General features: G+C 60.1%; 1 protein-coding gene across 10 annotated transcripts in view; it reads left to right on the forward strand.

The window, feature by feature from the left end:
* The window catches only part of TBX1 (T-box transcription factor 1), a 183,571-nt gene that overhangs the window by 136,569 nt on the left and 26,155 nt on the right, over window positions 1-20,847 (forward strand). For 5 of the 10 annotated variants that reach the window (XR_005825027.1, XR_005825029.1, XR_005825028.1 and 2 more), the window contains exons 1-5: window positions 14,167-14,383; window positions 15,434-15,893; window positions 18,525-18,626; window positions 19,741-19,912; window positions 20,109-20,264. Coding sequence is in view for 6 of the 10 variants with exons in the window: in XM_040576667.1 (XP_040432601.1) it covers window positions 14,191-14,383; window positions 15,434-15,893; window positions 18,525-18,626; window positions 19,741-19,912; window positions 20,109-20,264 (1,083 nt within the window). In the remaining 4 variants the exon portion in view is untranslated. Of the gene's footprint in view, window positions 1-590; window positions 670-10,736; window positions 10,834-12,859; window positions 12,990-14,166; window positions 14,384-15,433; window positions 15,894-18,524; window positions 18,627-19,740; window positions 19,913-20,108; window positions 20,265-20,847 lie in introns of those variants that run through there. The other 5 variants (XM_040576668.1, XM_040576672.1, XM_040576671.1 and 2 more) reach the window with 5 other exon arrangements.

Below are 20,847 nucleotides of genomic sequence, written 5' to 3' on the forward strand. Positions count from 1 at the left end.
GTGAGACCCAGCCGTGCCAATCATGAGCAGTGCCGCTGGGCTGTGTGTCCCCACCGGGGCTGTGGCACTGACATTGCGAATAGAAATACCCTGAGAAGGGTGTCTTTGTATCGTAATTTTGAGTTCAAAAAATAATAAATCAGTAATTTCTTGGCATTTGGGGAAGCCACAAACCACAGCTGGAAAATCCCCCCCCAGCCCAGAGGAGCCCGGGGCTCTGCCTCCTCCAGGAGCCCCAGGGGCTTGCGCTGCCCTGGGCCAGCTGCGGTGTCCTGGGCACCCACCTCGGGTTCCCAGGCTGGCTGTGCTTTTCAGGAGTGGAACCAGCACCACAACCTTGGTTTTCTGTCTCCTCCCCTCAAAAGCACCATGGCCATGGGGATGGAGGCGGGTAATTGAAGCAAACAGGTTGTTCACTCTGAAGAGATCTTGACATTTTTAAAGCAAATGCAAATAGCAGCCTGATGCTCACCTGAGTGGGGAGAGCTGTGAAAGCCCAGCCCGACATTTAATTTACTTTTCTTTCCTTTTTTTCCCCCTGAAGTAAGTCATACGTAACATCTGGCATTCATCTTTTCTTTCTTTCACAGGCACGGCAGAAACCCTGGTGTGAGTCATGTCCATTTAAATATGGAAGCACATCATAAAACCTAATGGAGAGTCCAAAAGGTGAGCTTTTATGTGGTTAAAACTCATAGAGAGGTCAAGATTGTTTGGTTTAAACACGGGGGGTCACTCTGTGCGTGAAGGTGGTCCTCTAAACCTTTTGGAAGGCTTGTTTGCTCAGTGCGAGAGCTCAGCTCAGCGCCCGCGGTTTTGCTGTCTGGCTCCCGACAGCACTGCGGCTGTGCGGGGAAAGGCAGCGGCACCACAGTGCTCCCCGGCCCCCAGCCAAGGGGAAACGCGGGCACAGGCCGCATCCTGCAGCCGGGGGGGGCACAGCCTCAGGGAGGGTCCCCAGCCAGCAGCAACAGGAGCTGGGGCTCTGCCGCTGATGGGGTTTTGGGGTTTTCAGAGATGGTCTTGCCTGTGCCACAAGAGCAGGGAAGCTTTGCATTTGCTCATCGCCTGTAAAACCCTGCCCATTTTATGTGACAGGGAAGAGGAGGAGTGTTAACAATTCATTCTTCCTTGTTAAGCTCTCTCTCTGTTTTATTGACTCTGAAATAATTTTTGGTGACCACTTACTACTATTTTATTGGCTTTTTTATTGTGACTAAATGTAAGATAAAGCAAACCTTCTGGTCCGGGCTGTTGTAAAGATGCTGTTTGATCTCCAGTCCTTTCGCCTGCTGCACGTTACGTCGAGCCAACACCAGGCATCTGCACCCCACCAGGCTTGTCCCAGCGACTGTCCCAGCCGTGGGCAGGAGTGAGTCCCAAGCTGGGATGGGATCTGTCCTTCTCCTGGTGGAATAGACCAGCCCAAAGGTCCAGGCTCCTCCTTGCTGATCACAGGGATGATTTTTGACTGTAAGCAAACAAGACTTCAGCCTGGGTTATTAAACCTGGACTGGATCAAGGTGGATGACTGGTGCATCCAACACCGTGCCCAACTCTGACATCAGTGCAGTCTGGGCTGTGGCAAGCACCAGAATCATTCCATCCCCTGGATGCTGTCCTCAGACACCTGCTCCAACCAGAGGCTGCAAACTTAGGATGCAACTAAAATAATGACGACAAGGGGCAAGAATCCCTGACAACCTAGAGGCATTAAGCACTTAGGGTCTGCTCCGTGATCCTGCCTCCCTCCAGCCTTGTTTCCATTACCGTTACAACATCTCTATTTATTGCTGGTGCCCCTGGTTGTCTAATGCTAGCAAGCCATGTGTCTTGACTAGGATAAACCCCTTCCTCAGCTGTGTTTTGAATTTTCCACCATTTAATCCCCAGTTGTCAAGTTTGGGCTGGATGGGATGATTGGAGGCTGCACCTTCACCTCTGAGAGGGAACGAGGAGGTGACAGTCCCTGCCTGAGACCCACCCCTGCCCCTGAGCCCTGCCCCAGCATCATGTGGCCACAGGGGTCGGCACAGCCGCGGGACCAGCCTTTGAACTGATTGAGGAGCTCCAGCTGGTCACCATGGTGGTGGGAAAACCCCAGGTAACCGAGCAGCACGTCCTGCTCCTCGCCGCAAGTCCGGGATCTGGCTGGCAGAGGCTTGACCTTCCCTGGGATCCTGGAGGTACCCTTCACACCTCCTGCTCCTTCCTGCAAACCCAGGGGAAAAACGATGCCCTCATCCTGTGCTAATCTGGCTCTGTTTCTGCGGCACACATGTTTATCCATCGTTACTCGCCAGGTTGCTCTCAGGGAGAGCAAAGTGAAGCTGGGTTTCTATGCTCTGGCTGATCTGTGGTTTCTCCTCTGCTGAAGACATTTCCCAGTGCTCGGGAGAAGGTGCGATTTCATTTAACGTCGCTCTGTCCTGTCTCTCACTGCTTCCTGCCAAAAACCTGTCAGTTCCAGCCAAGCTTCCCGTCTGCTTGTTCTTTGCCATACCATGAAGTCTGGGCTCAGTTTGTAGCTCCTATAACTGCAGGAAAACAAATCCATCCTGCCCTTGCAGCCCAGGGCTGTGCCTGAACTTCCCTAGGCCCTGAGTTTGCTCCTCCGCAATTCCTCCTTTGCCAGCCTTGCCCCAGCTTGCTGCTGAAAAGCAGAGAAAATGGGACCTCGTGCAGACAAACAGTTCAGGCTGAGGTCTTGTTTGAAAGCAGTCAGAAATGGCCCCTGTAAGCTCCAAGAAGTGGGTAAGTGTGAACTGGGCTGCTTTTGGACTCAGACTTGTGGACGAGGGCAGCAGACAGCAGGACTGACACCAAACCCCATTGCTGTAGTTTCGCATCAGGGCATGATGACGGGATTCATCTTGTTCCCTCAGCCCCGTTCCCCTGTCGGTCTCCCCTGCACTTTTCTCCTTTCCAGGTACAAGGTCTGCTGGTCCTTCCAAGGGGTTTCCATTCAGGTCTGGCAGAGACGCTGCCATATGTTTTTCATTTCGATGACTCCCCTATGGTGTCTGTTATCACCCAAGTCTCTATTAAGATTTATTCCTGTTATTGTAGCAGTCATTTTCCCCAGTACATGTGCATTGTATTTGGAGAGAGCCATAACCACTCTCCACATCCAACAGATGCTGTAGTCAGAGCGACTCCTGCTTCCACTTACCAGACCTTTCTACTAATATGGGATTTCACCAATAACCACAAGTGCTGTTCGCTCCCCAAGATTTCCGCACTGTCATTTCTTGACTGTGTTAGTGGCACTGATCAGAGCTCCAGCTCCGCACAAAGCAAAGCTGCAGAAAGGTTTTGCTTGGCTTTGCTTTTAGCCACTTTTCCATTCAAAGTGGTGAGAGGCTCCTGCTCCCGACGGCTGCAGGGCTGAGTGTGAACGGGGCCTCAGGGTGGGCAATGGCTGCTGTGAGAGGGGCTGAAGACTGGGTTTCCTCACTCCTGGGACCTGATGAGGACAGGCTGGGGAGGGATGGGACTCGCTGGACCTGGAATATTTATTTAAGAAGGGGTCACAGTCCGTTGCCTGGGGCTGGATGCAGGCTGCAGGGGTTGGGCTGTGCTGGCATCGAGTTGGTGCATGCTGCCCCTCTCCAGCCTCACCTGCTCCACCTGCCCAGCAGCACCGAGCACAGCCCATCCTGCTGGTGGGCAACAGAAATGCAGGAGCTGTCTTGGAGGACAACAAAATCAAGGGGCAGACAGCCTGAGGGCAAACCAGCACAGCCTTCCCCTCTGCAACACTGCCTTAGCCTGGTGAGTCCCTTCCCGTGCCCACAGCCAGCACAAGCGTGCCTCAAAGTTGCTGAGTAAAACCAGTTGTGGGGGGCACGGTGCTGTAACAGTGCTGGGGTGGAAACCAGGGGGTGGCAGGGTTTGACTCTGTCCCAATTTCAAAGCACCCGGACTCCAGCCAGCAGCTCCGCCAACAGCAGAGCAGGGCTTTTGGCAGCTGCCATCCCCACCACAGCTCTGCCTTTTGGCAGGTGAGTGGGAATGCAGTCCTCCCTTCCCTGGGGCCCAGCAGTGACCCAGCCCTGGTCCCCATCACAGGCAGCAGCACAACGTGGGCTCCTGCGTGAGGCTGCCTGCCCACAGCATCCACAGACCCTTCCAATTTGCCCCTCTTTCATCCCGTAGCAGTTTGGTCGGCTCGTACGGAAGAAAGGAGCTCCAAATGCTTTCCGGGCCTAATAATATCCATCAAAGCGTTTCCAGGGCTGAGGCGAGGATATACACTGCAGCACGCAGAGCAGGAAACGGGCTCGGGTTTTCCAAAGCTGCCTCTTCCAGCCAGAGCAAACCACAAGATCACGGGAGGACAAGAGCGCTGCGCTCGTGGCTTTGTTTGCCCCAGAAGGAATTGATTTGATGAGAAAGGAAATTGGCTTTCTTTAATCTGTCCTTGTGCAAATTCCGCAGAGGAAGGACAGAGCTGAGTTGTGCTGGCAAGGAAAAGATCAGCCACCGCATCGGCAGTTCCTGAAACCGAGCCACCCCTCAGTGCCACTCGGTTTGCAATTTTTGCAGGGCTGGTGGCGATCCCCAGACCGTGGCCCTGGGAAGTGCCCGCAGAGCGCAGCGCGGTGGGTGGCAGAGGCGCAGAGCCCTCACCACAGAGCTGGCAGCCGCACAGCTCAGGCCCCACGGTTTACAGGTTCCCCTACACGTGCCTTCCTTGGGTGATGGGGGTCTTGCTGCTGGCTTCGCCAGGGCCAGGTTTTCTCCTGCAAAAACTGAGAGGAAGGAAACGGCTGTTTTCCTTCTCACCTCTGGGAAGCCTGACTGTGCATCTTCATGTCCATAACCTGTCCAGGACAAGCAGGAGGATGTTCCTCACGCAGCAGCCCCCTGGTTGAGAACAAGTTGGATTCAATCACCGTTTTCCATTAAAAGCATTATTTGAAAGAATCACAAGAAACACAAAAATCCATGGGAACAGCGATTCCTGACCAGTTCCAGGTTGGCATTTCAACTATAAAGTGGAAAGTCAAGTTAATGAGTAGGAAGAACAAGAGTTAACTAATACGTCGTTGGAGAAGAGCTAGAAATGGTGCAGGGTCATTTTATACAACAAAACCTAAAAATACAATAAATAAATTATACAGAAGCCTAAGCCAAAATTATCCTGGATCTCTTTCAATGCCAAACAGACTTCTCAAGGTGACTAAACATCTTTGTTGTTGCTTACATTGAGCACATCAAGATGCAGCTAGCAAAAGGCTTTAAATTAGTGCCGAGTGACCCGGGCACCCCACACCGAACTTGTTTGAGCCACGGCTGAGGCAGGATTGGGAGCGCTGAGCCTTGCTCAGCTCTGCTCTGCTTCACAGCGGTGAGATAGCTCAGTAACACGCCATTGCCCTTACCAGAGCTCAGGCAGCGATTACAAAGCACATTGTGAGGGCCTTCCCGGCATCTGGGGAGGTCCCTGCCCCTTCCTGCCCATAAGGCGCCTGCTGTGGGCTGCCAGGTCCCTGTCCAGGACTGTGCCAGCAGGAACATGCAGGGCGCGGGGCACGTGCGAGGCCACGTGTTGCCCACGGGTAGGGCTGAGCGCCCAGCCGGCTGGTCCCCCTGTGTGGGCAGCCTGCCCCCAGCACCCCCAGCAGGACTGCGTCCTCCTGGGCCGGTGGTGTGGTGGAGGCAGAATCCAGAGCAACAGCCTGAAATCCTCATGTGCCTTGTGTCTGGGGACGGCTGTGCTGTATGGTGTGGGTCAGCAAGCAGGCAGAAGCCCCTGCCTCACCTGTCCTCCCAGTAAGGTACCACACCGCAACGCTCCGAAAATGGGCAAGGTGTCCCACGAGGGACAAGGAGAAAGCAAATGTTGCTGAGAGCGACCCACTGGTCACAAAATCCTCTGAGGATGTGCACATGTATAGGTTGGCAAAGGAAGAAGGAGGAGAAGGAGAAGGAGAAGGAGAAGGAGAAGGAGAAGGAGAAGGAGAAGGAGAAGGAGAAGGAGAAGGAGAAGGAGAAGGAGAAGGAGAAGGAGAAGGAGAAGGAGAAGGAGAAGGAGAAGGAGAAGGAGAAGGAGAAGGAGAAGGAGTGGAGCAAGCTGGTAGAAGGCACACCGCCTTAATGAAGACAAATATGGGCTCTAGGAAGCATCTCAGGCTCATTTTCAGGTCTGGTTTGTGCTCCCAGAGACTGCACTCTCCTGCGTGCTGTTAACATGCGCAAGCCGCCCTCAGTGACAGCGCAGAGCCCGGGTGCCTCTCGGCTGGACGTGTTCCAGAGGGTACAGCTCCAGCATTGACGCAAGAAGAAAAATCTCTGAGATGGAGTTAGTCAGTTTTTATGCTGGATTGGATTCGAAGAAGCAGCTGACGTTGGCTGAAGCATCCGTTCCTTATGGTGCTTGGGTCAAGTTTGCAATGTGTCCAATTAAATACCCGGCAACATGCGGAGATTTATCCCAGCGGGAGCCCTGTAGATTGTGCAGCCTCCCATTAGGACGCTGAACGCTGCTGATTATTGTTTATGTTAATTTGTTTGTGCTGGCATACTGTGTTATGTCGGTGATTAATATATAGCATCATCTGCCTCACCAAATCCCCATGAAAACATGTGAGCTCCAGAACAAGTGACAATGATCTGCTCTTTGCCGTGACAGGGAACAAGGTGGGACAGCAAGGAATATCAGGTATCCCAACAGAAAAGGGGGGAAGTCCTTGCAAGGAAAGAGCCCTTATGGGACAGTCTGCGGCAGCTGCAGGCAGGGAGCTCTGGGGACACCGTGTCTCTGGGTGGTGGCTGAGTTCCACTGTGCACGAGGACTGTGCCTGCCTGCCCGCTGCCCCGCGCAGGATGGCTCCGTCCAGGCCCTTCTGCTTGGAAGCAAACCAACAGGCAGCCAACCTGTGTGGCCAGCGCGGCTCCACCAGCGCGGAGCTTTGCGTGGGTCAAGCCTCAGCGACTGCATCCAAATGCGAACCGGGCTGGCTTTAGCCAAAATAAATGTCTGCACAGGATGCTGCTCAGGACTGAGCGAATATAAACCTTCGGTGCAACAACCACCACTGAGTCACGGAGAAATGCTGCCCTTTCCCTCCGGTGACTCGCTTGCAAGTGGAGGGCTTGAAAACATCTCTGCCCCCCCCAGGGGGCACCTAGAGAGGAGCGATGCAGTCGCTGCTTTTCCTCGGCTGCAGCACAGCGGTACTGTCCTGCCCCGCAGAGCGCAGGAGGGGCTTCCCACTGCTCTGTCCCAAACTTGCACTGCAATAAGGAAATACGCTTCAATTGAATCCGTTTTGGCACCTCAGTACCGGCGAGGGGGATAGGGGGATCCTTCCTTCAAACTAAAAGCGCCTCATTTCCCCGCGGCTGCGGCCCCAGTTCTGTGCTCAGGGCGTGCAGGCAGCCGGGCAGGAGCTTCCCCCTGCTCACGGGGCTGGGGTGCAAGCAGGGAAAGGGCCAGGCTGGAGGGGATGGGCACAAATTCACCCCCCACAGAGCACAGCACAGCAGCACCCCTGTCAAGAGCTTTCCAACAGCATTTAAGAACAGCACACGGAGGGGCTGCGAAGAGTGGGGCAGGAGCTGGGGAAAGCCGGACGGGCAGCCTGTACCATGCGGCACCCGCCTCCACAGACATCTTGTTTTATTTTCTTTACAAGCTTCTGATCGCCATTAGGATACATTTATACCTTTTCTTGTGGGCTGCCAAGGGAGCCTGCCTGGGCACTGGGAGTGTGCAGGGCTGCTGACAGGCTCTCACCAAGGAAAGGGGCTCGTGGGAGCCATGTCTGGAGCGGGGGCAGGACAGAACAACAGGCGCTGGGCTGCTAATTAACACTGCCCCTCCAAGCTCCAGCTTCCTCCCCGCATCCCGTCTCACCCTGATCATTTTCCAGCTCTGCTCAGGGCCACTTTGCCCTTGGGGACTCTGTCACCCCCTCCACAGCTGTGGGATGAGTGCCGGTGCACTCACAACCAGACGAGCTGGGGTAACCCCAAATGCCAGGGCCCTCGGCCAGGCTAGCCCCAGGCTCCCCAGGAGCTCCAGGGCTGAGCGGGGTCCTGCAAACCTCGTGGTCCCAACCCGTGGGCACGCAGGGCAGCCACACTGCAGTAAGGTACAGACGTTGCTCTGGGAAAACACAAGCTGTTGTCAGAGGAAAAAAAAAAAAAAAAGGAAAAAAGAAGGAAAAAGGGAGAAAGAAGGGGAGAAACCCCGCCGGCTGCATGCCGGCGGTGGGTGGCTGACAGCTTTATTTCTGAGAATTTCACTGTGCGTGATCTCTCTGTTGGGATCTGCAGGCAAGTGACCCCATAAAACCAGCCCAAAATCCCCATAGCAAATAATGCGGAGCCAAGGCTGGCAAGCGGGAGCCAGTGTGGGGTGCGGGGGTGTGGGGTGCGGGAGCCAAGCCCCACTCCCCGGCCCCACGGACCCCACAAGGGCTGCCCCGTGCCCAGCCGTGGGGTCAGGCAGCCCGTGGAGCTGCCGGAGTCCTGGCTTCCCCGGGCGCATCACTGCCTTTCCGCGAGAAAGCCGCGGCTGTTCGGGAGGACTGCGCTGGTTGTAACAATAATTATTTGTTCTTGAATTTCTTCTTCTTCGGGGCTTCTCTCTCTTTTTTGTTTTTCTTTCGTTTTTGTTCTTTTTCACAATCACTTTTTGTGGTCTGCCTTTCTTTCTATCCTATTTTCTTTCTCCCTTTCCTTTCCTTTCCTTTCCTTTCCTTTCCTTTCCTTTCCTTTCCTTTCCTTTCCTTTCCTTTCCTTTCCTTTCCTTTCCTTTCCTTTCCTTTCCTTTCCTTTCCTTTCCTTTCCTTTCCTTTCCTTTCCTTTCCTTTCCTTTCCTTTCCTTTCCTTTCCTTTCCTTTCCTTTCCTCTTTTCTTTTCTCTTTCCTTCTCTTTCCTTCTCTTTCCTTCTTTCCTTTTCTTTTCCTTTTCTTTTTTCTTTTCCTTTTTTCTTTTCTTCTCTTTTCTTTTCTTCTCTTTTCTTCTCTTTTCTTTTTTCTTTTCTTTTCTTTTCTTTTCTTTTCTTTTCTTTTCTTTTCTATTCTATTCTATTCTTTTTCCTTTTCTTTTCTTTTCTTTTCTTTTCTTTTCTTTTCTTTTCTTTTCTTTTCTTTTCTTTTCTTTTCTTTTCTTTTTTTTTTCTCTGTTTCTCTTTTTTTTCTCTTTCTTTTTTCTGTTTCCTTTTTTTCTACTTTTTTTTTCTCTTTTTCTGTTTCTTTTCTTTTTCGTTTTCATATTCTTTTCATTTTCTATTCTTTTTTCTTTTTTTCTTCTTTTTTTCTTTTCTGTTTCTCTCCTCTCCTCTCCTCTCCTCTCCTCTCCTCTCCTCTCCTCTCCTCTCCTCTCCTCTCCTCTCCTCTTCTCTTCTCTCTCTCCCTTTCTCTCCATTTTCTCACCTCCTGTCTTTCGTCCCCAGCCCGGGCCCCGGCCCAGACCCCCGCAGCAGCCCCGTGCGGCACCCGGGGGAGGCCGGAGCAGGACCCGCTCCCGGCTCGGCCTCAGGTGCCCGGGGCCGGGCCGCGCACCTGCGGGGCCGGGCCGGGCAGGGCCAGCGCTGCGCCCCGGGGGAAGCGGGCTGGGGGCGCCCCGGGGACAGCAGCGAGCGGCGGCGGCAGCCCCGAGAGCGCCGGGGGCGGGCAGGGCTGCAGGGCCGCCAGCCCCGGGGCGAGCAGGGCTGCGGGGCCACCAGCCCGGCTCGCCGCCTTCCCTCGCGTGCTGTCCGCTCGTAGCGGACTCCCCGACGCCGTGGGCGCTCTCGCTTTCTTTTTGCTTTCTCTTTCTGTCTTTCTCACCTTTTTTTGCTTTCTTTTTCTTTTCTCTCCTTTTTTTCTTTCTTACCTTCCTTCCTTTCTGCTTCTTTCTTTCTTTTTTTCTTTCTTTCTTTCTTTCTTTCTTTCTTTCTTTCTTTCTTTCTTTCTCTCTCTCTCTCTCTTTCTCTTTTCTTTTCTTTTCTTTTCTTTTCTTTTCTTTTCTTTCTCTCTTTCTTTCTTATTCCTTTCTTTCCTTCTTCTGTTATTTCTTCAATTTCTTTTCTTCTCTCTCTTTCCTTCTTTTTCTATCTTTATGTATCTTTATCTCTTTCTCGTTTCCTTCTTACTTTGTCGTTTTGCCCTTCTGTCAGTCTTTCTCGGTGGCTGCTGGTTAACGACACGTTTGATTTTTCGATCCGTCAGATAGATTCGTTAATTTCGGTTCCTAGAGTTCAAGCAGCAGTTGGAAAATAATCCTAATAGTCGCCGTAGTCGGAATAATAACGATGTTGGCTGTGAGAGAAATAGCAGTGCTCATCGATAACGGTCCCAAACCCCACGCCAGAAAATCCCCGTTTTCCCCGGGAGCTGCGGGAGCTGCGGGCTTTCCTCACCTACCGACACCCCCGGATCTCCCCTCTCTGCCCTCTCACAACGAATCCCGCATTCCCCGCGGCTCCCTCCAGCCCAGCGCCCCCGCGGTGTTGCCGCGGTGCCGGCTCCCGGTTTGTCCCACAGGCTGCGGGGACGCGCGGGGACCGGGACCGGGACCGGGACCGGGACCGGGACCGGGACCGCTCCGCTCCGCTCCGCTCCGAGCGCGGGGCTCACCCGGCCCCGGCCCCGGGGGTGTTCTCCTCCGGGCCGTGCGCAGAGTGCGGGGCTGCCCCTGCCCGGCCGCAGCCCCGGCTGGCTGCCGCTGCCCCCCACCCCCTTCACCCCCCCACTCCCCGGTATTTATGTGCTGCTCCCCGAGCCCCGCAGCTCGGCGGGGAGCCGGGGCTGCCGCGGCAAGCCCGAGCCGGGCCGTGCGAGCTCCCCCCAGCTCCCCCGCAGGCCGGGCTCGCCGGGGGCCCGTCGGGGCGCAGAGGTGAGGGGCGGGAGGGACAAGCGGGGCCGGGCAGGGGCCGGGGGGGCGAGCAGAAAGGAGGGCTGGGGGGGACGGGAGGGGAGCTGCGGGCGGAGGGCTGAGCGCTGAGGAGCGCGGGGGCTCTGTCCCCGCCGGGCCCCGGGAGCGGGCAGAGCCCGTCGGGGCCGCACCTGCAGCGCAGCCCGGCCGCTGGGCACGCGGGGACGGGCGGCCGGGGGAAGCCGGGCACATCCCCAGCCAAAGTGCCGCCGCCCGACCCCGGGGCTGGAGCGGAGCGGGGGCCCCCGGCCAGTGGGGAAAGGAGCCGGAGGGGAAAAACTCTGCGAGGAAGGACGAAGGGAGCTGCCAGCGGCGTCCGGCCCCGGCTAGCCTGAAAGGTCCGGGACACTGCGGGCTGCGGGGCCCCGACGGGGGGAGCCGGCGGCGGGGCTGCGGGCAGGCGGCGGGGCTCGGCTCCGGGCCGTGGCGGGGCTGGGGCTGCCGTCGGAGGGCCGCGGGGACTGGAGCGCCGCGTTGGTTTCCCACTGCCGCCGCTGGGTTTTGCACCGCCGAGGCCCGGGGATGGCGGGCCACCGGAGAGGGGTGCCCCGCGCCGGGGGGGGACCGGCCTTTTTTCGCCTCTCCCGCAGCGCGGAGCCGCTCCCGGTGGGACAAGCCCGGGCTGTCCCCCCCAGCCTGAGCGGGCGGGGTGTGAGTCGGGGGGGGGTGTTCAGAGGACCCCCCCTCACCCTTTTCCCGTTGCCTTTCCGACAGCCCCCAGGCTCGATCCATTCAGCCCCGGACCAGGGAGGGCCGCAGCGCCGGCGGCAGCGCAGTGCCAGTGCGGCGGTGGCACAGCCCCGCGTCGAGGCTGGATTCGCTTCGCAGCGCTCCGGCGAAGCAGAGAGGCCGGGGAGCGGGACAAGCGCCCGGGGGCTGGGGAGACGGCCGGCAAACGTGGCCGGGGGCTTTAGGGTCTTGGTGGGGAACGGAGAGGCCGGCCTGGGACTGGGAGTGGGGCCGCGGGGGCTTGCACGTCCCAGAGGGCAGCAGCGATTAGGGGCTGGGGGGGTGGGGGCGGCCCCGCGGCACGGCTGGAGGCCGTTCCCGGCAGGTCCCCTGCTCCCGAAGGATCCCCTGATCCCTGAGGGCCCCCTGATCCCGAGGGGTCCCGTGCTCCCGGGGTGTCCCGTGCAGCCCCCAGCGGGAGGCCAGGCCGAGGGCTCCGCACCCGGGCTGTGCCCGACGGGGCGCCTCTTCCCGCTGCGGCTGTAGCCACGAAGCAGGGAGGGGGAAAAGGGAGAGAGCCGGGAGAAAGGGAGAAAGTCCGGGCAAGCAAAGCATGGGCAGCAACCCCTCGGCAACCTCCTCTGCTGGGGCGCTGGTTCGGGGCCCTTCTTAATTCCCAGATATTTTTTCGTCCCGCGGGAGAGGCTGTCCCAGGGCCGGGCACGTCCCGGGGCCTCTTTGCTGCTCGCGTTCGCGGCTCCTTCGTTTCCCCCCGCACCCCGGGAGCTTTGCTTCGTGGGGTCCTAACGAAATCCGTTCCCCTCCTTCGTTGCTCGCAGCCAGGTAGCAGCGCGGGGCCGCACCGGGACACCCTGTGCCCCTGCTGCCGTCACCGAAAATGCCCCGGCCGGGAACCGCAGCGGCGGAGAAACAACCCCCCGATCCCGTCCCGTTCTGCCCTTGTGCCTTCAGCTGCAGGAACATATGCTCAAATATGTACGAGTAGTCTAGATTTTTCTCTGCAAATATTTTTACCGCATCCAAAGATAATATTTCAACAGAAGAATCAAGCCCCGCAGGCTACAGACAGGGCAGCTATATATAACCCGCTTGCTCACTCGGGCTCTCGGCGCACCGCTCGGGTTATGCAAGCCCCGGTGCGGCGGTAGCCACCGGCGCGCCCCACGGCTCCGCCCGCCCCGTCGGGGGCAGCTCCCCCGGGACTTCGCTGCGGCCGCCCGACGGAGGCACCGGCACCGGCACCGGGGCTGGGCCGGGGACAGGGGCCCGGGTCCGGGCCCGGCGGGGCGGGTGTGCCGCCTGGCCCCGCGCCGATGCGGAGGACGGGCCCGGGGGACGCGGCGGCTCTCCGAGGGGCCGGTGCCGGGCGGTGAGTAGCGCCTCGCCGGGACAACGACGGGGACCGGGGACAGCGGCCCCCGAGCCAGGCAGGTGCTGCCGACACCGCGGGCTCTCACGCCGGGCCGCGCAAGGGCTCGCCTTGTGCCCCGCCGCTTGCTTTCCGTTTTCTGCGCTTTTGAATTTTATTTTATTTATGTTTTTTATTGGCGAAGGGAACGCTCCAACGCCTGCGTGCGATTCGGGGCTCTGGTGGCCCGGGGCTTGGGTTCCCAGGGCTCCCAGCCCGCACGGCCGGGGCTGCCGGCGGCACCCGCTCCCGCAGCGCACCCCGACGTGCAGAGCCCCGCGGCCACCGAGCCCCGGCCACCGAGCTCCGGGCAGCCCGGAGCCCCGCGGCGGCTCCGTGCCGGAGGAAGGGAGCAATCCCCTTCTCCTTCCCGGACATCCGCAGCGTGACGCCGGGCTCGGCTCGGCCCGGCTCGGCTCTTCCCTTCCCGTCGGCCGGCTCCCGACGCCGTGATTGACACCGGCGGCCCCTCCGCCCGCCCCGCAGCACATCCCGGCCCTCCCCGGCGGCCGCTCGCCGTGCCCGGGAGGCGGGGAAGGGCCTCCCCAGCCCTTTGACACCGTCTCGGCAGGAGTTTCACTTCGCTTTCGCCGCCGCCGCCGCCGCTTCTGCAGGCAAACACCCCCGGCTTCCATGTGACGCCTCCCAGCCGCTGAACGGGGGAAAAGCGCCTCCAAGGGAGCCACTGTCCCTGCGTGCAGAAGCCAACGGGGGGGCACGGGGGGGCAGGAGCAGGAGGTGGTGGTTGGGGGAAGGGAAGAGAGGAAAGAAATTAATAAACGGCACAGAAAGAAGTTGTGGGGGAGAGAAACTGAGACTCCGGGGAAGGAATTCGGGGGGTTATTTATCGCCCCCCCCCCCCCCCCCACCCCCCCCCCCCCCCACCCCCCCCCCGCCCCAATCCCCTGTCCCCAGCAGGGCTCGGTCCGGGCGCTGCAGCGCTCGGCAGTGTCCGCACAGGGCCCCGGGGCAGTTTTTTGCTCCTCAACGCCCTTCCCGAGGGGGGGCAGAGGCTTTGGGTTGTTTTCTTTTTTTTTGTTTGTGTGTGTTTTTTGTTGTGTTATTTTTTTTAGCTCCCCTCCCCCCTTTGTGGAAGGAGGGGGGGTCCCGCTCGCACCTCCCTGGATGGCGCGCTAGAAAGGAGGGGAGTGAGGGGCGGGAGGGGGGGGCTCGTGGTGGGAGGCTGCCGCGGCTGCCGCTCCTGCATTGGTGTCTCCCCTATGGACGAAAACAGCCCTCTGTCTCCCAAGGCAAATGCTTTCAGTATCGCCTCTCTGATTTCAGTCGCCGCCGCCGCCGAGCGAGCAGGGAAGGGAGCGCTGGAGGAGCGCCGCGGTGGCCGCAGCGCGCCCGCCGGCCCCGCCAGCCGCCCGCCGAAGATGCACTTCAGCACCGTCACCAGGGACATGGAAGGTGAGCGCCCTGCGGGGAGCCGCGACCCTCCGACCGCCGCCCGGCGGACGCTTTTAACGCCCCCCGGCCTGACGGAGGGGCCGGGAGCCCGGCCTGCCCCCGCGGGGCCGCTGCCGGGGGGCTCGGAGCGGTGTCCCCCCCCGGGCTCGGCGGGGACGGGGCCGAGGCTCTGCCCGCGGAGCATCCCCGACGGCACCGGCCGTGCCCTGGGCTGCGGCGGGCCTGGGCTCGGCTCCCGCCGGCTCTGCAGCCCCTGCTCGGCCCGGGGGCTCCGTCGGAGGTGATCCCAGAGACCGCGGGGCCTGGAGGAGCCTCAGGGCGTCGGAGGGGACCCGGAGGAGCGTCCGTCCCCGGGGCGGCCCTGTGCTGCGCCGCGGGGCCCGCTCGGGCCGGCGGCCGGGGGCTGCGCTCCGAGGCCGTGCCGGGGGCCCTGGGCCGAGCCCGGAGCCCTGCGCTGGGCCCCGGCCACCCCCAGCTCTTGCTCGGGGATGCCCACACGGGGGGGATTTGCCAACCCCGCTCCTCCTGCCCCTGTCAGCCACGGCCCCGCAGCTCCAGAGCGAGGGACGTTACCTGCAGCACCGTCGCTACACGGAAATAAGAACCGGTTTCGTTCTTTTTTTATTTTTAAATTTTTTTCCCCTCCTCCTTTTTTTTTTTTTTTTTAAATACATTTGGGGGAGGGGGGGAAGGGGAATTTGCTTTGTCCCATTTCGCGTGAGGCGAGGGAGGCCTTCTGCAGAGATAACACCGGCAATGCACCGCCGCGGCTCTTGGCAGATCTCTCGGGTTTGCAAAGAAAAAAAAAAAAAGGGAAAAAAAAGCGCCGAGGCAGGCAGGCAGGCAGCGGGAGCAGCGAGCTCCCCGCCTGCCCCGGGGGGAGCGGGGCCGGGGCCAGGCGAAGCGGGAAGGGGGAGGCGCCCCGCTGGGCCGGGCGCGGGGCAGCGGCGGAGGCGGAGGGCACCCCGCGGAGCGGCGCGGAGCTGGGGGGGGAAAGCGGTTGCCGGAGCGGAGCCCTGACCGCCTGCCTGTTTTTTGGAATGATTTCAGCTATCTCCAGCCCCTGGCTCACCCAGCTGTCCCATTTTTGCGATGTTGCAGCTTTCACGGCCAACAGCTTGAGCAGCCTGAACGCCTCCGGGGGGTACCACCTCTCCCCCTCCCCGGGGGACCCGTACGGACAGCATGAGCCGCCGCACTACGAGCCCTGCACGGCTCAGCAGCACCCGCACCCGCCGCCCCAGCCCCAGCACGGCTACCCCTTCGGCGGGGCGGCGGCGGCCGGGGCCAACCCGCCGCCCCCCGGCCCCGAACCGCCCGAGGGCGCCGGGGGAGCCGCCGCGGGACCCGCCGCCGTCTCGGGCTGCTCCGCGGGGGCGGCCGCCGCGGCCAAGGCGCCGGTGAAGAAGAACCCCAAGGTGGCCAACGTGAGCGTCCAGCTGGAGATGAAGGCGCTGTGGGACGAGTTCAACCAGCTGGGCACCGAGATGATCGTCACCAAGGCCGGCAGGTCAGTGCGGAGCCCCGGGGGGCCGCAGGGTTGCCGTCGGTTGACCTTCGGCCTCTTACCCGGGGAGAAATTTGCGAGCTCCCGCGGCCCGAAGGTCTCCGGTGCTGCGGGGAAGGGGCGGCGGGTGGCGGCAGGGCCGAGCCGGGCCGGGCCGGGCCGGGCCGTGGAGGCTCTGCCGCGGGGTTTCGCCGCCGCCGGGAGGGCACCGGCTCTCAGTTGTCCCGCTGGGGATTTAAAGGCGGCCCCGTCCTCAGAGGACACGGCCTTCCCGGGGCAGGCAGCAGCAGAAAGGGAGGAAAAAAAAAAAAAAAAAAAACCCGACCCGCACCCGTCAATACCTGTAACTGGACAAATTTTTAGCACGGGCACAACTTTTCCTTTCGTCGGGGACTGCAAACAGCCCCCAGCTCAGGCGGTTTTAAACCTCAAAGCGCCCTGCAGGCCGATCGCATTTCCCGAGGATCGGGGAACGAGGGCGGCACAGCCCGGCTCGTCTCGGCCCTGCGCGGCCACGGCGGCTCCACTGCGCCCCGGCACCGGGACCGGGAGCTCGCTCCTGGCCGGGCTGCAAAGGATGGGGCCGCGCTGGAAGGGAGCAGAACGCGTGGGGGGTGAAGAACAGTAATTGTGCTAATTACTGCAGTTAATTGCGATCGCCGGGGCCGCTTGGGGAGGGCTGCGGGCAGACGCTGCCTCCTGGGGGGCGATCGCGTCGTTCCCGTGATTTAAAGCGATCCCGGCTGGGGGGAGAAAAGAAAAGAAAAGCAACCAAATTAACGAACGCCCCGGTGGCTGCTCCCCGTGAGCCCCGGGAACGGCTGCAGCGGCCGGGGCCGCTCGGGAACGGCCCAGCCAGAGCGGCCGCGCGTCCCCTCCGGCGATGGGGAGGGTCCTGGGGGCGCCCAAACTTAAATATATTTATAGGCAAATATTTGCGTATTTTTAAAAAATACAGCAATTTCCTCAAACTAAACAAACCACCGCGGCGCCCGCCGGAGGAGCTGCCGCCGAGGGGCCGGCCGGCGCTGCGGGACCCCGGGCGGCATTTCCCGCAGCCGGTGGCCGCCCGGCGCCGGGCCGTGCAGCTCGCTGCCGCCGGGCTCGGTGCTGCCTTCCTCAGCGGAAAAGGTCGGCCAGGCTCCGGGCGGACACTCTCTGCAAACAGGAGCCCTTCGCTCTGCCTTTCTTCGCTCTTCCGAGCCAGCGGGAGGGTTGCACATAGCCGACTCCGAAAGGGCCCCTGAAGGAGCGAAGTCGATTTGAATCGCGGGTTTTCTTCCCCCTTCTTCTTCGTTTATTTCATGACATCGACAAATATCCAGGCAGGCGGATAAAAACAGGAGAAAATGGGGGTAAAACCGGCAGGAAAAGGCTCGGGGAAGGCGCTGCGAAGCCTATTCTCTCCCAGCGCCTCTGGGCTGGCCCTGCTGTTTGTCTAGGTGGGTCTTATCAACTCGGGTTGTTTGTTTTAAAACTTCGTTTTAAAACAAGAAACACCGGAACTGGAGCTAATGGGGGCTTTTACACCTTTAAAAATAATAATAACAGAGGAAGCCATTGGAAACGTCCTCCAGAGTTTACTAAGGCGTTACGGAGAAGGAGACCCGCTCCCCGTCCCCGGTGCTGCCGGCGGGGCCGGGCCGGGGATGCCACGGCCGCGGGGGAAGGCAGGGGAAGGCAGCCTCTCCTCGGCGGCAGAGAGCAGTACGCAACCAAAAAGGTCCCGGGGAGGTGCGCAGCAGCCCGGCCGTGCGCCCCAAGAGAGAGCCGGGGGGGACTCCTGGTACCCGCTTTTGATCGGATTGCTTTTGCGGGCGGCGACTTCAGTTTGGTTTTTCAACGACTGCAACCCCCCTTCCCGAAATACCGCCCGCCGCTGCTCGCTTTGTTTCCTACTCGGGAAAATCCTCACGGAACCAAACGGAAGCCGCAGCCAGCGCCGAAGCTGGGGCGCATCTTCGGCATGTCCCGGTGGGGAGCTGTGCGCCCAGCCCGGCCCCGTTCCCCCCGCAGCCCCTCGGGGGAACCGTGCCCTCCCTGAGTCCGGGAGCCGCGGCCCCAGCCCGGCCACCTCCCCGGGGGGCTGCACGGAGCAGAGCGGGGACAGCCCCGGGGCCGCCCTGCCCAGCGCCCGGCTCCTTCCCGCTCTGCTCCTGCTGCGGAGCTGCAGGGACCGGGAGGGGGCTCGCTGGGAGATGCCAGTTGCCCTCCCAGTTCCTACCAGCCTGGGGCCTTCGTTTGCCCCTCCGGGCTGGGGGAGGTTTTGCTCTGGCTGCAGGGGCTGCGCTGCTCTTGTGGCTGCTGCTTTAAAACTGCGCCAATTTTGGAGGGGCAGAAACAGGAGTTTGGTTCCCTGCAGTCGCCCGCAGAAGGGCCCGGCCATGCCAGCCCAGGGCCCTAACCTGGCTCAGGTGTGGATCCAGGGTAGGGGCAACGCCTCGCATCAGCCTCAGTTCGGATCAGCTGGAAAAAGGGGGAAAATCCAGAAATCCATTATGACCCTGCTCTCCTTTCCCCAGACGTGGGGCTCCCAAAGCCAGCCCCAGCACCCCCATGCTGCCCACTTCGGGGCTCCCTGTGGCCCCTCAGCTTGGCTCAGCTCAGCTCTCCCTTCTCTCTGCTCTGCGGCAGGCGCATGTTCCCCACCTTCCAGGTGAAGATATTTGGCATGGACCCCATGGCTGACTACATGCTCCTCATGGATTTTGTCCCCGTGGATGACAAGCGATACCGGCAAGTACCCCGCTCCTGCCTGCTGGGACAAGTTTTGGGTCGGAACCCCCCCCAACCCTCCTGGGCTTGTGCACAGCGACTGCAGCACCCAGACACAAGCAGGGCAGCCGAAAGCATAGGGCTCAGTGCTGTCCTGCCCAGGACAGCCTCCCCACCCTGCTGCTCCCCAGCTGCCCCGAGCAAAAATCCCCCCAAGGCTCCTCAAGCACCCCACCGGGCTGCTTGTGCCCGCCAAGGAGCTCGCCCACCGGGTGCTGGGGTGAAGAGAGCAGGTTTTGTTTGCAGGGAAGGCACTGGCTGTCCGAGCCACAAAACCCTCCCCTTGTTTCCAGCGGCAGTGTAGGAAGGCCTCAGAAATGAGCGAGTTGCAAGGCAGAGATGCGGTCTGATTTGCAACCCCTTTAATTTTAAGACAGTGAAAGGCGCATTATGTATTTAGCTTCAGATCAGGACTCCGAGCAGGCAGCGCGCGTAGGAATCGCAGGTCCGATATATAAATATTTAGACAGATATCCAAATTCTCAGGGCGTCCTAGAAATGTTTGCTTGTCAAGGGAAGTGGGATATATAACATCCAATTGAGTATATCTTTAAAAAGTAATGTTTCTGCTCGAGTCCAATGGTGTCTAATTCCCCCTGTGCAAACACTGGCTTTTAAAGTAAACACGTGTATAGAAGATTGGTTTCTCTGTTTTAAATGTTACTGTTGAATACGGACTTTGAAAGAATGAAACAAGGCTGCTAAACTCTGGACCTGCTATTAATCTACACATAAATTTCCACTCTTCACTTAGAGCCAGAACATTACTGTATAGAGAGCTCCCTTTCACTTTTTTTTAGAGGAAGGGGGAGCTTTTGTGGCTTCTCTCCCAAATCTGTACAGGTAGCTATAAATTTCCTGCGTCCTGCAGATTTCTCTCCCGCCGGCTCCATCTCCGTCAAAATTTCTCCCCCTGCAACCCAGCCGGCTGTCGGGAGCCTCTTCCTCTTCTTCCCGGGACCAGGGGCTCCCTCCCGGGATGGGCTCCTCGGGGGTCCCCAAGTGCTGCAGCCCCGTGGGGGGGGGGGCCGGGAGCACCGCGGGCCGTGGCTGACGGTGCCCCCCTTGCTGGCAGGTACGCGTTCCACAGCTCCTCCTGGCTGGTGGCCGGCAAAGCCGACCCCGCCACCCCCGGCAGGGTGCACTACCACCCGGACTCCCCGGCCAAAGGGGCGCAGTGGATGAAGCAGATCGTTTCCTTCGATAAGCTCAAACTGACCAACAACCTGCTGGACGACAACGGGCATGTAAGTGTTCCCGAGGGGAGGCGACGAGCCCCGGGGGCTCCCCGCGCCCTGGTTCCCGGGGGGCCGCTGCCCGCACCCCGGTGTCCCCGCGGGGCTCAGCGCCCTGCCCCGGGCAGGGGGGACCGAGGGCTGCGCTCTCCTCTCTCGAAGCTCCGCCTGGATCAGTTATTGTCTCCTTGCTCGTTTTATCATTCAGATCATTTTGAACTCCATGCACAGATACCAGCCGCGTTTTCACGTGGTCTACGTGGACCCCCGGAAAGACAGCGAGAAATACGCGGAGGAGAACTTCAAAACCTTCGTCTTCGAGGAGACGCGCTTCACGGCCGTGACCGCCTACCAGAACCACCGGGTGAGGCGGCAGCGGGACCGGGGCGCCGGTGGGGAGCCCCAGAAGCGCAGGCGGGGGCGCTCGGGGCCGGGGCAGTGCCGGGAGCCTGGCAGGGGCTGCGCCCCGAAGCAGCGCTGGCCCCATCGCCAGCTTCCCTGGCCCGGGGGCAGCTTCCTGCGGCTGTAAACCCGAGAGCCGGGCTCGATGGGAAACTGGAGGCTCCCCGCTGAGGGATGTCACTCACAATTTGGCTAAATCTGTGATTTTGCTTCTCTGGGCTCGGTCTGTTCGCGCTCAGAATACAATATATTTAAAACCGAACCAACCCGCCCCCTAAACTGATGCGGATTTCTGGGCAGCGCTTAATCCAATTGCTCCTCTAAATTGCAGCATAAGGAGCAGGAATGCTGGCTGCAATCACAAGCACGGTTTGCGAGCGGAGGCATTTCAGCAGTGACCCGGCTCTGCGCTGACGCCACAGGGGCTGTCCCCAGGGCTGTCCCCGAGCAGCCGGGGCCGGGCCACACTGTCCTGCCGCTCCGGGCATGCCGGGGACCCTGCGGGATGCTGCGGCGAGGCCGGAGCAAGGCTGTGCCTTTAAGGG

Source organism: Cygnus olor, chromosome 17, assembly GCF_009769625.2.
Source record: "Cygnus olor isolate bCygOlo1 chromosome 17, bCygOlo1.pri.v2, whole genome shotgun sequence".
In the NCBI taxonomy this organism is placed as follows: Eukaryota; Metazoa; Chordata; class Aves; order Anseriformes; family Anatidae; genus Cygnus; species Cygnus olor.